Here is a 13,132-nt window from a genome sequence, read left to right on the forward strand (position 1 = left end):
GGAGAAAATATTTTTTTCTTTGTCAAACATTTAATCTTGTAAAAAAAAATCTTGTCGATTCCCCATTTATACAACCCTGTTTTTCCAACAAAGAGTATGTACATGTGCACTGGATATCTACAGTGTATTGAAATACTAATAATTGAACCAAATCAAATGAAATTTTAAGATCATATAAATTTCTCTGTTTTAACAATTCCAGACACTCCCTCCTTGCCACGGAGCTACTGAATCACATCAGAGAGAAATATGACATTGACATTGCAGTGAAGGACTTGTTCTTATTCCCTACCATATCCACCATAAGTAAACTTATTGAAACAAAGTTAAACAAATCTGGAGACATTAAAGTTCTGCCTTCTCAGGACGTGAACCTTGTGAATGAGGTTCAAGTTCACAATCAAGTTAAAGTCAAGTAAGTTATGAACTTTGAAGTATTGAATTAACGTTCAAGTTAAAGTCAAGTAAGTTATGAACTTTGAAGTATTAAATTAACAATCAAGTTAAAGTCAAGTAAGTTATGAACTTTGAAGTATTGAATTAACATTCAAGTTAAAGTCAAGTAAGTTATGAACTTTGAAGTACTGAATTAACAATCAAGTTAAAGTCAAGTAAGTTATGAGTCGCAAGTTTTACAATTAAGTTTAAGTCAGTTGAATTACAATTTAAAAACAAGACAATTTCAGATTTAGAAATCAAGAATCTTTTTTTATGAACTAGAAAAGTATATTAAAATTTGTTTTCTTTATTTTCAAAAGATCAAATAATGTATGTGACAAATAGACAGAAAATCTTAATGGTGTACACATTAATGTTTGTTAAAATAAATTCATTTTAAAATTTAAACATCAAAATTTCTAAGCTAGTTTTAATCTTTTAGTATTGACATGCAGCTAAGAGCCTTTTGGAGAATTTTTAACTTGGATAATAAAAAAAGATTCTGGAAAGCTCGAGTTCTGTTAACTGGTGCTACAGGGTTCCTTGGAGCCTTTCTTCTGAAGGAGCTTCTACTGCAGACAAAGGTTCTATATCCCTTTTTAGCTCACCTCAACGAAGTTGGGGGAGCTTATGTAATACCCTCGGTGTCGGCGTCGGCGTCGGTGTCTGCGTCGGTGTCGGTGTCGGCGTCCCAGGTTAAGTTTTTTGGAGCAGTTTTCTTTTTAAATACTTCTGTGTCCTATATTGAATAGACATGCATGGAAGATCCTTCTAGTGTGTTTCATTGTACCAGTCAAAGTTTCAGATGCTGCAATTTCAGCAGAGGAATGACCAGGTTAATGTTTTTGGAGCAGGTTAACATTTTTGGTGCACTTTTTGGTGTAGGTCTCATTTCCAAGGAACTATAAACCCTATGTTGACCAAACTTGCATGGATGATACATCTAAGGATGCACACTACCGGGCTTGCTTCGGATGCTGAATCTCACCTACATTTTCCGGTTGAGCGAACAGGTTAAATTTTTGGTGACGGTTTCATTGCCAAGTAACTATGAGCACTATAATGACCAAACTTGCATGGACGATACATCTTAGGATGCATACTACCAGGCTTGCTTCGGATGCTGAATCTGACCTACATTTTCCGGTTGAGTTGAACAGGTTAAATATTTTGGTGAAGGTCTCATTTCCAAGTAACTATGAGCACTATAATGACCAAACTTGCATGGACGATACATCTTAGGATGCACACTAATGGACTTGCTTTGGATGCTGAATCTGACCTACATTTTCCGGTTGAGTGAACAGGTTAAAGTTTTGGTGAAGGTCTCATTTCCAAGTAACTATGAGCACTATAATGACCAAACTTGCATGGATGATACATCTAAGGATGCATACTACCAGGCTTGTTTCGGATGCTGAATCTGACCTACATTTTCCGGTTGAGTTAACAGGTTAAAGTTTTTGGTGCAGGTTTCATTTCCAAGTAACTATAAGCCCTAATTTGACCAAACTTGCATGGATGATACATCTAAGGATGCATACTACCAGGCTTGCTTCGGATGCTGAATCTGACCTACGTTTTCGGGTTGAGTAAACAGGTTACAGTTTTTGGTGCAGGTCTCATTTCTAATATACTATGAGCCCTATGATGACTTAACTTGCATGGATGATACGTCTAAGGATGCATCCTACTAGGCTTGCTTCAGATGCTGAATCTGACCTACATTTTCTGGTTGAGTGAACAGGTTAAAGTTTTTGGTGCATGATTCATTTCCAAGTAACTATGAGTTCTTTAATGACCAGACTTGCATGGACGATACATCTTAGGATGCACACTAATGGACTTGCTTCGGATGTTGAATTCAACATACATTTTTCAGATAATGGACCAGGTAAAAGTTATGGGTGCAGGTCAATTACCAAAATGCTTTAAGCCTTATATAACATTGTATAAACCAAACTCTCAAATTTGCTTCAGATGCTGGATTTTAGTTACATTTTCATGAAGAAGAACTAGTTTGAATTTTTTATATAGGTCTATTTCAAAGTATCAGATCAAAATTGCATGAATATTTTCATTTTTGTACACTTTTTGTTGGTTAATTGTGTGACTTTGCCTTACTTAAAGACAACATTCGTTGAGGTGAGCTCTGTAATCTCTGATTACCTATGTTTTCACATTAGATAATAAGAAATTTTTGTTTCGAGTGTTTTCTACAGATTTTGTTGTGCACTTTTCTACAGATTTTGAGATACACTCTCTATTTAAAAAAAAGCTTTTTAAAACTTTTGATTTTTTAAAAATAAAAATAACATTTTTCCCCTAAAATTATTCTGTTCTTCTTTGAAAATAATTTAAAGCTATTTACTTTTATGTTATTATCGTTAATTGTATAATGATATTGAAAACTTAATGTCTCTTCAAGTTTAACATATGCTTTTGCTAATAAAATTCAGTGTTCCATCACGTGCTTGGTCAGAGAGATGCCTGGTCAGTCAGGTCAGGAGAGAGTGGAGAACACTCTCAGACGGTACGGAATCCTGGCCTCCACAACCACCCCAACGGAGGAGCAGGCGGGGCTAGCCAGGCTGTTCCAGAGTAACGTCCACATCGTTCAAGGTCAGTGGTTATCTCAGACGTTATCTCAGAAGCCTTTCAAGATTGATTTGGGTAGCAGAATCCTCCTAGAATAAAAGAAATATTTGTCAGGCAATGTTTTCTACTGCAGTTAAAAAGCAGGGTGACGAATATTTTCTGTGTAGATAATTTAGAGTTTTAAGTTACCATTGTATTTCTGTAAACTAAATTTGACAGGAGAGGTAGCCCTGGTCAATCTGGGTATGAATGATGATGACTATAACTACATGTGTACTGACACAGACTTCATCATCCATGCAGCTGCAGCAGTAAATCTAGTGTATCCTTATAGTGTAAGTTATTAGACATCCACTCCTCTTAGATCCACAGGTTAAAAAATTGAATCTTCATAATATTGCTTTATACAAAAAAATTATATGCATAGAAAAAACATAATGATACAATTTATGCCGTCTATGCTAAGTACAGAATTCATTTTGAGTTTTAAAAATACATATCTTTAAATAATTATTTTATTTTTTTTTTTTGAATATTGAACTTAAAAATTCTAATTGATGGATTGAAAGGGAATGTAAATACATGTAGCTGTTGTTTTTTAGTCTGAGAACCTAAATACTGAATCTTGTCAGTTTTTCAGGCATTACATGGAGCTAATGTTAGAGGCACTGCTAACATCATACAGTTTGCCTGCACGGGGAAAATTAAACCCATCCATTATATAAGGTATCATTTTACCAAAATCTTGATTTTTTTTACAAAGTATATAGTAGATGTCACACTATAATTTTCAAAGTAAAGAACATATGAATCAAATATTTCATTTTTACATGAAATCCATCAACCTATGTATGCCTAAGCAATTTTTGCTACAGAATTTGTCTCCCTTTACAGTACAGATGCTGTGTTTCCCAATGGTATGAAAAACTGTGAAGAGGAAGCTGACATATCAGACCTCAGTGACCAACTGACCGATGGCTACTCACAGTCCAAGTGGGTGGCAGAACAGATTGTTACTGGTGCCAGAAAAAGGGGGATTCCTGTTGCCATTTATAGGCTAGGTACACTGTCCATCTAATGCAATAGTTGTAAATAAATAATTCAGGTATTTTCAAAATTCAAAATTTTTATCAGACAATTTACTTAAAGGAACCACCTTGTTATTCTTATGACCATCTTTAAACTAATGTTTGTTTGCCCTCTCCCAACAAAATGGGTTGATGGGTTGGTAGGTAGGTGGGAAAAATATTTCCCCTGCCAGAAATTTTCAACATTTATAGTTTCTGGTTATGAGAATCCCACCCCCCTTTTTTTAAGGAAAAGTGTAACAACATAATTTCCTTTATAGGTAACATGAGTGGAGACAGACAAGGTGCCCATTGGAATCCCCAGGACTTTACCCTGATGATCCTACAGGCCTGTGTAGGATTAGGAGTTGCTCCTATCATTGACTGGGAGATGGAGATGACTCCAGTAGACTTTGCTGCAGAGTTTATTGTCAGGATGACCTACAACTTGTCACTTTCTCTGGGGAAAGTATTCCATGTTGTCAACAACAAGCCACTGCAGTCAAGGTACTGGGATTAAGGCAGCATAAGATCTTGTCTTTGTACTTCAATTATGTGGTGTATGAACATCCCAAACAAGATTTTTATATATCTCAAATGCAATTGTTTGAACGTTTAATTTCAGATGGGTCTTTGAATGGATGAATGCACATGGTTATCCTATCCAGCTCATTAAATTTGAAGACTGGAAAGTTAGGTAATATTCCAGGCATTAAAATTCAATCCAATATGCTGCATATACAAGTATATTAATTTGGTAAAATGCTATATTGGCTGTTAAGCTTATATCCATCTGTATATTTCAGAATGTTACAAGAAAATGGAAACACATCAAAAATTAATAAGAATTTGCAGAGAATAGTAGAATCTTATGCAAGGTAAAAATGAAAAATTAAATTTAAATTCCTATAGAGGAAGATTCAATTTTCATGGGGGAAACATATAAGACAAGTCCCAGTTTTTAAAATAATATTAAAAAAGACTAACTGGGTAATTTAAGATTCAATCATTTAACAACTCAGTGCACATCTCAATGAATGTCTTTGTTGTGTTATGTAATTACCCAGTGCTCGTAAAAATAAATTAATTTCATACATGCATAAATCTATGTTCAAAATGTATTCATACTCAAATTCTTTATATGTTTGATGTTTAAGTTTGAGAACTTCAAATAGGTTGTTCATTTTAATTTACACTCCTCATTATGCATCTTTGTAATTTGTCTTGATGCAGTGATACAGACTTTTTCTCAAGACTGAGCACCTATAAAACAGAGAACTTTGACCAGGCTCTGAAATCCTTAGATATGGTGTATCCTTATACAGACAGTAACCTGCTTAGTCATTACTTCCAACAGCTGACCAGGCGGAAGATTATTACACCATTAGTTTCCAAAACTGCAATGAGAGGTATATGTTGTTAATTTTTTTTAATTAATCACTCAATCAATATGTGCTTTAAGAAATGAAAATGGTTAACAACTTTTTATGAGCTTTATTTTAGTGTCTTTGATAGTACCTTGCCTAAAATTTAAAATAAAGCTAATTTTATTTATATCTTTTGAGCTTCATAGGCAATAAATATAAAATAGAAAAAATATGAAATTCAAAATTATATATAGTTTAAAAATACATTGTATTATATGTTAAATTTACAAAAAAGAAAGTTTTTTTCAGTCTTAGTCTTTGTTTTTCTTTTGTGCTTTAAAAGATGATTTTATTTTTACAAATAATTAATAAAATTTACATTATTTTCATTATCAAGACAATATTTATAATTTAAAACACACAAACATATAAGAAATTTAACAGAGCAAGAGGGGATAACTCCTTTCATACTAAGGGGTAGATTACTCTAATTCATGTTGAAGGAGATAACTCTAAATTTGTTTACGGCAAAATGAGCAGTGCACATGTCACAGGTAAACAATATATAGTAGATTGCAGATGACAAATGTTAGGCTAATCTGTCAAACATGATGTAAATATTTTTTTTAAACATAATGTAGATGATTCTTTTTTATCACACTAAAATCTGTAGATTTTCAGAAATTTTAACAATATGCTATAACAGTTTGTCAACGGTTTACATTACAGATAATGAAGCATTTTGTTTGAGGTTTTTCATTGTAATATATGTAACTTGAATTACTAATTAGATGTCTATAGTGTCATTCAAATGTAATACACATTTTGTACAACCTAAATACCCCTGGTACGTATAGAATAAAGAGCTCAATGTTTGTGCAGATGCAATGAGTATTAATTAATATATTGGAAACTTAATATTAAATGAAGAATATATTATCAATTTATATATGTAAATACTTATGTTTTTTTTTAACCAGAGAGATCAAAAGGGCATTTTCATCGATGTGAAGAGTGATGTAACATTATTTTGAACATGTTCTGATCATGACATTCTCATGAAAATATTCGTTACTGTGACGTTTTGAGGGTTTATCTGAGCCATTATCTTTTGGAATGTGTCCCTTAATAAGTGATTATATGCACAACTCTGCCTCACAAGATACTGGATTCTTTCTTTTAAATAAGGAACTCTAAACCAGAGCTTATTTGAACAAGTATATTACCGGTAACAATATCCAGTTGCAAAATCAGTATAGCAATTTATATTTTTTCATTATCTTTCTCTCCATATATACCCTCCCTGACACATAATATCACATAACATAATATTAAAGGACATCTTTTAAGGCATAAGACATGTTCAGGGCACCTGATAGGGCATTAAGCTCAATATTCAGGCTACCTGTTGGGGTATACAGGCTCTGTATTCCAAGCACCTGTTAGGGCATTGGAGCATAAACCTCCAAAGTCAGGACACCTGTTAGGGCATTAAGCTCAATATTCAGGGCATAAGATTATATAGTTAGGGTATTTTTTAGGGCATTAGGCTCAATATGCAGGGCATAAGATTATATAGTTAGGGTATTTTTTAGGGCATTAGGCTCAATATGCAGGGCATAAGATTATATAGTTAGGGTATTTTTTAGGGCATTAGGTTCAATATTTAGGGTACCTTTTAGGGCATTAGGCTCCATAGTAAGAGCATAAACCTCTTAAGTCAGGGCACCTGTTAGGGCATTAAGCTCAATATTCAGGGCATAAGATTCCATAGTTAGGTTATTTTTTAGGGCATTAGGCTTCATATTCGGGGTACCGGTTAGGAGTCCCCATATTCAGGGCACCTGATATAACAGATGTTTCCATAATTAGGGCACCTGATAGGGCATTAGGCTCATTATTGAAGGCACATGTTATGGCATTAGGCTCCATAATAAGAGCACCTGCTAGGGCATTAGGCTCAATATTCAGGGTACCTGTTAGGACATTTGGCTCATTATTCAGGGCACCTATCAGGGAATTAGTCCCCATAATTAGGGTACCTATAAGGGCATCAGCTAGGTTCCATATTTAGGGCACCTGTTTGGGAATAGGACTCTTTAAAAAGGGTTTCTTTCAGGGCATAAGTCTCCATATACAGGGCACCTGTTTGGGCATTAGTCTCCATATACAGGGCACCTGTTTGGGCATTAGTCTCCATATACAGGGCACCTGTTTTTGGCATTAGTCTCCACATACAGGGCACCTGTTTGGGCATTAGTCTCCATATACAGGGCACCTGTTTGGGCATTAGTCTCCACATACAGGGCACCTGTTTGGGCATTAGTCTCCACATACAGGGCACCTATTTGGCATTAGTCTCCACATACAGGGCACCTGTTTGGGCATTAGTCTCCATATACAGGGCACCTGTTTGGGCATTAATCTCCATATACAGGGCACCTGTTTGGGCATTAGTCTCCACATACAGGGCACCTGTTTGGGCATTAGTCTCCACATACAGGGCACCTGTTTGGGCATTAGTCTCCTTATACAGGGCACCTGTTTGGGCATTAGTCTCCATATACAGGGCACCTGTTTGGGCATTAGTCTCCTTATAATTTCCCTTTTATTTTGTGAATTCGGGTCAAAATGCTGTTGATTAATTTTTACGTTTCAAAATTTTGCGAATGACTACTGCTTTGTTTACATTTTCTTATTGGTGATTTATTTTTAAGAAAAATATTTTTGCTAATGTAATGAACACGCAAATTTGCTAAAAATTTATCTACAGCAAAAATTTCCAGATTTACAGTATTTAATGCACCTGTGAGGGCATTAGTCTTTATAATTAGGGCACCTGTTATGGCACTAGTCTCCATAATTAGGACACCTGTTAGGGCATTAAGCTCAATACTTGGTGCACCTGTTAGGGCATTAGGCTCTGTATTCTGAGCACTTGTAAGGGCACTAGGCTTCATAGTTAGGGCACCTGTTAGGGCATTCAGCTCCAAGTATAATGGTCGTCCTCTTGGCACAGTGGTTAGAGCATCTGCTCTAGAGTTACGAAGTAAAGAGTAGATCCTTAAATCACGGCTTCAAATCCCACTGACTGGGACGTGAAGACCGGTCCATCATGTGAGACCATATAAACATAGGTTCCATGTCGTATTAGGTGCTGGCATGAAAAAATACCTCACTGCTCAATAGCCCTGGGTGTTGAGTATAGGTCAAAATTTGTAGCTCTCCACCGGCAATGGTAGCGTCTTCATATAAGTAAAAATTCTCGAGGGATTTTAAACAACGTACAATTAATCAATCCAAGTATAATGGCCTGCTGCACCATAGCAGGTTGTCAAGACACCTAATACAGTTAGGACTTTTGTTAGACTCCAAAATTATGGGATTAATTATGCTCCAAAGCCTTTCATATAACAAAAACTCTATAAATCTTCTATAATTTATAACTAAAATATTTACATACAAGAACAAAATCGTTACATTTAAGTCCACGTTATTAATTTAAATCATGAAAAATTTGAGACTTACTTGTAACAAATAAGTGATTTTAATCAGTTTGCATTAATATATGCAATGATTATCAAGGAAATTTACATTTTCACACTGAGAAGAAAATAGCCTGTATTTACATTTCAATGATTTTTTTAAAATATTGAAACTTTACAAATCTACTGATTAACTGAAGTAAAATGTAAGATAGTGTACTTATTTTTAAACACTAAAAGAAATTTTTAGGAAAGAGACTGAGTGGTAAAATTGCTATAGTAACTGGTGCATCCAGTGGTATAGGAGAAGCCATAGCCAAGGGTCTTGCCTCGGAGGGGGCCAAAGTTGCCATAGCAGCTCGGAGGATTGACCGGCTAGAAAAACTCCAGAAACAAATAGAAGAGGAAGGAGGAATAGCGGTCTGTATTAAAACAGATGTCACCGTGAGGGATGAGGTAAGTATGAAGATGCCTTCAGTTTCTTTGTTACCAGTATACATGTATTTAGTTTGACACTTAATTGATACCACTCTTCTTCCCACTTTCCTTCAAAAAGATGTTACAGTAACTTGAAATCACTAATTTTCAAGGTGGTTTAATTTCCGTGGTTTTCAAGGTATGAAGAGACCAACAGTTTTATCCCCACCATGAAATATAATTTTTCACAGATATTACTACACCACAATTCAATTCCTCATAAACAAAATTAAATCCCCACAAACTCATATTTTTTTCATTAACCATGAAAATTTGACACCAGGACAGTATGTGATTTTACAGTATCATATCCTTTTTCGTATCAGGCCCAGTATCAACCCAATCAAATCAAGTATATTTGTGTATGTCTGGACCTCCTCATAATTGTACAGTATATTCAATACAATACAACGTATGCAGTAATATTTTTATCTATAAAGGTTAAAGAACTAGTCAGACATACAGAGTCTGTCCTGGGACCAGTGGACATTTTGGTCAACAATGCTGGTGTTATGTACTACACCATGATGAAGAACCTGAAGGAAGACCAGTGGGAAAGACAGATCGACCTCAATTGTAAGGTGGGCCACCTTGACTATTAAATGGACATTGTAAATCCCTTTTATCCTTGAGAACTTTATTCCCACTTATGACCTCCTCCTAAAATTCAATTTTTGCTTATTTGTGTAGGCAAGATAAAAATCAAAATTTTTGAATAATTGAAAATCTCTGGGTTTTCCCTTAGAACTGGCTACAGGTCAAATTGACTGCTTCAATTGACAAAAATGCCACTATGAAATAAAATTTTGTTGTTCATAAACCTTAGTCCCTAGCCTGTTACAACTGATCTCTAACCCTTTACTTTAAAATAAAGGGAAAACAATGGAGTTTCCCATATAGGTACCAAGTGATAATTTCCCCCAAACAAGGTGTAGCTTTCATTTGTTGATGTGCAATAAATTCCTTTTGCAGGATTTAAAATTAATTGTATGAAGTTTAATATTTATTTATCCAAGATTAATCTATTGTGTTTTTAGGTCACCTGAGTAAACTCAGGTGACCTATTGCTATCTGTTTTCGTCCGTCATTGTTCGTCGCGTGTTGTTTGTCGTGCGTTAACATTTGAACATTTTTAGCTTCTTCTCTGAAACCACTGAACCAATTTCAACCAAATTTGGCATATAGCATCTATGGGTGAAGGGGAACAAAAATTATGAATTTCATGGTCCCTGCCTTTCTGGGGCCTGGGGGGTGGGGCAAAAACCACTGAAATTAGTGCAATCTTTAAAAATCTTCTTTACTCCTGGACATCAAGCAGTCAAACTGTTGGTATGATTGTAATCAGCATTGAGTCCTCTACCAAAATTGTGAAATTCATGGTCCCAGGAACAGGGGTTCTAGTGCTAGCAGGGGGGCTAAACAGGTTATATAGTGAAAATGCATTACATTCTTTGAAACTTGCCCTGCAGGGCTATTAAATAAACTTACCAAGTGCATAGGTCAGTTGAAAAGAGCAACAAAATATAATTTATCAATTACACACAATGATTATATAGTGAAAAATTATTATTTCAATTTTCAAAAATGTCTTATCAGTATAATTATTATTTTTGTGTGTCAAAATTTTAAAATTGTAAAGGTTTCATACCCTAAATGATTATATATGTGTAGGGCGGGGCTTTATTGATTATATAGAAAAATGCATAAATTCTTTACAATCATAGAGTGACATATATTTTTAACCAAAATACACATAGAATAAGGAGAAAGGCATCTCTTTTTCAAAATTTTCAGGGTCCCTGGATTAGGGCTTCTTGTGTTAGGGCAGGGCTCTAATGTTTATAAATGGAAAATGCATGAATTCTTTGAAAATCTTTTCCTTTGTTGTTGGGTATAATGCCAATGATCTTAGTATATATCTATGACAAAAAAAAAACTGCTTCTTCTAAAAATGGTTTAAAAGTTCCTGGCCCCTGCCTAGGCTAGGGCGGGGCTAAACAGGTTATATAGTGAAAATAATTTAATGCTTTGAAATCAGCACTTTGGTATTAATAAACTAAGCAAGTGCATGAAATAAAATTTTACCGCCTTTTCCAAAATTTTGAATTTCATGGCCCCAGGGTTAGGGGTTCCTGTGGGCGGGGCCAAATGTGGACCTTATATGTAAAAAATGAAATTTCTAAAAGTGGAAATGCATTTTCTCTTTGTTACTCTATTACAATAAACAAAAGTACATAGTTATGTTGAATTAGGCGTTGCGTTAATCCAAAATTGTGATTTTTCACTCGCGCTATTGGGGGTTCTGGAAATAGAATGAAACTTTAATTATATAGTGAAAATACGTCAAATTCTTGTGAAAACTCTTCTTGTGTGTCTGTAAACACTGGAAAACATCACTCGAAAACTATGAAAATAGTTAGTTGAGCACTGAGGTAAAAGAAATGCCTCGTTAAATTTGCAAACCACACTCCAAATAAAGCAGAATTGGGGAATTCTTGTGTTAGGGCAAGGTCAACAATTTTATATTTTGGATAAATTTGACAGAATTCTGTTGAAAATCTTTTCCTTTTGTTTACAACTCGGGACAAGACGAAGTTGATCTTAAAGCAAACAGTATATATTTATGACAGAAAAAACAAAATAAACTAAAAATGGAAGACAATTTAGTGAGAAAACAGTATTTAGAAAATTACGTGAAGAAGGGTACAAAAGGAAACGTGCAAGGAAGACTATGGTGGTTCGATGTGTGGGTATTAAGTAACCAAAATACTGTAGAAATAACTTTTTTTAAAAATGGTATAAATTTACGCTATGTACGCAGGGTCACAAATTTTCCTGTGGGAAATTTGTCCAAGCGTACTTTATATAAATGTAAGGCATATAGAGCCCTGACCCAGGGGCCCTGAAATTCACTAAAAGTGGAAATGCATTTCACGGACTCTGATCTACCTCTGGGAAAAAAGTAACCAAAATAAGCATGCTGAGTGTATAATTATGATAAACAATGGTGCCTCTTTCAAAATTGTGAATTTCATGGCCTCTAGTTTAAAACATGAATCAAATTCAATCGTTGGAAAGTTGTCGCATGATACTCAGGTGACCTATAAGGCCCATGGGCCTCTTGTTCTGTGAACAATTTTATTATGAACTTGTAAAGATCTATTGATTTGAAAATGACCTTTTGAATGGAGAGGTAACCTAGTGACAAAACCTCTCATGACTTAATTTTGAATTTTCTTTCCAGGGATTAACGAATTGTATTGGGGGTGTGCTGGATGGAATGTTAAAAAGAAAATCAGGTCATATAATCAACCTTTCCTCTGATGCAGGGAGAAAGGTATGTCAGCTTATAGAAAAATGTACAAACGATAAATAATTTTAAAAACATACAAAGGAGTATCAAACAACTAACGTGTACCTTTTCACATATATTGCCATGCCCTTTAAAATAAGTCACATTGACCTCTTTTCCAAGTTGCATGCCTTTTTTACCCATAAAGTGCACTGAATCATTGTAGCATTATAAATTTTTCAGGGATTTCCAGGATTGGCCGTATACTCAGGAACTAAGTTTTACGTAGAGGGTCTGTCACAGGCCCTCCGACAGGAAGTGTGTGGAAGTGGAGTCCGTGTCACCTGTATACAACCCGGGGACGTTAAAACGGAACTCTTAGTTCACACAACAGACACCGAGGTAACA

At 35.0% G+C, this 13,132-nt stretch overlaps 1 protein-coding gene across 1 annotated transcript in view; it reads left to right on the plus strand.

The window, feature by feature from the left end:
- Window positions 1-13,132, plus strand: part of LOC134231199 (uncharacterized) — a 35,140-nt gene that overhangs the window by 21,227 nt on the left and 781 nt on the right. The window contains exons 28-41 of the mRNA XM_062713119.1: window positions 203-415; window positions 881-1,022; window positions 2,898-3,060; window positions 3,256-3,371; window positions 3,677-3,762; window positions 3,931-4,097; window positions 4,385-4,610; window positions 4,729-4,800; window positions 4,910-4,981; window positions 5,337-5,512; window positions 9,206-9,411; window positions 9,873-10,013; window positions 12,677-12,769; window positions 12,968-13,126. Coding sequence (XP_062569103.1) covers window positions 203-415; window positions 881-1,022; window positions 2,898-3,060; window positions 3,256-3,371; window positions 3,677-3,762; window positions 3,931-4,097; window positions 4,385-4,610; window positions 4,729-4,800; window positions 4,910-4,981; window positions 5,337-5,512; window positions 9,206-9,411; window positions 9,873-10,013; window positions 12,677-12,769; window positions 12,968-13,126 — 2,032 coding nt within the window. The remainder of the gene's footprint in view (window positions 1-202; window positions 416-880; window positions 1,023-2,897; window positions 3,061-3,255; window positions 3,372-3,676; window positions 3,763-3,930; window positions 4,098-4,384; window positions 4,611-4,728; window positions 4,801-4,909; window positions 4,982-5,336; window positions 5,513-9,205; window positions 9,412-9,872; window positions 10,014-12,676; window positions 12,770-12,967; window positions 13,127-13,132) is intronic.

This window comes from Saccostrea cucullata, unplaced genomic scaffold (genome assembly GCF_032062105.1).
Source record: "Saccostrea cucullata isolate Sc308-1 unplaced genomic scaffold, CSIRO_AGI_Scuc_v1 ctg1020, whole genome shotgun sequence".
In the NCBI taxonomy this organism is placed as follows: Eukaryota; Metazoa; Mollusca; class Bivalvia; order Ostreida; family Ostreidae; genus Saccostrea; species Saccostrea cuccullata.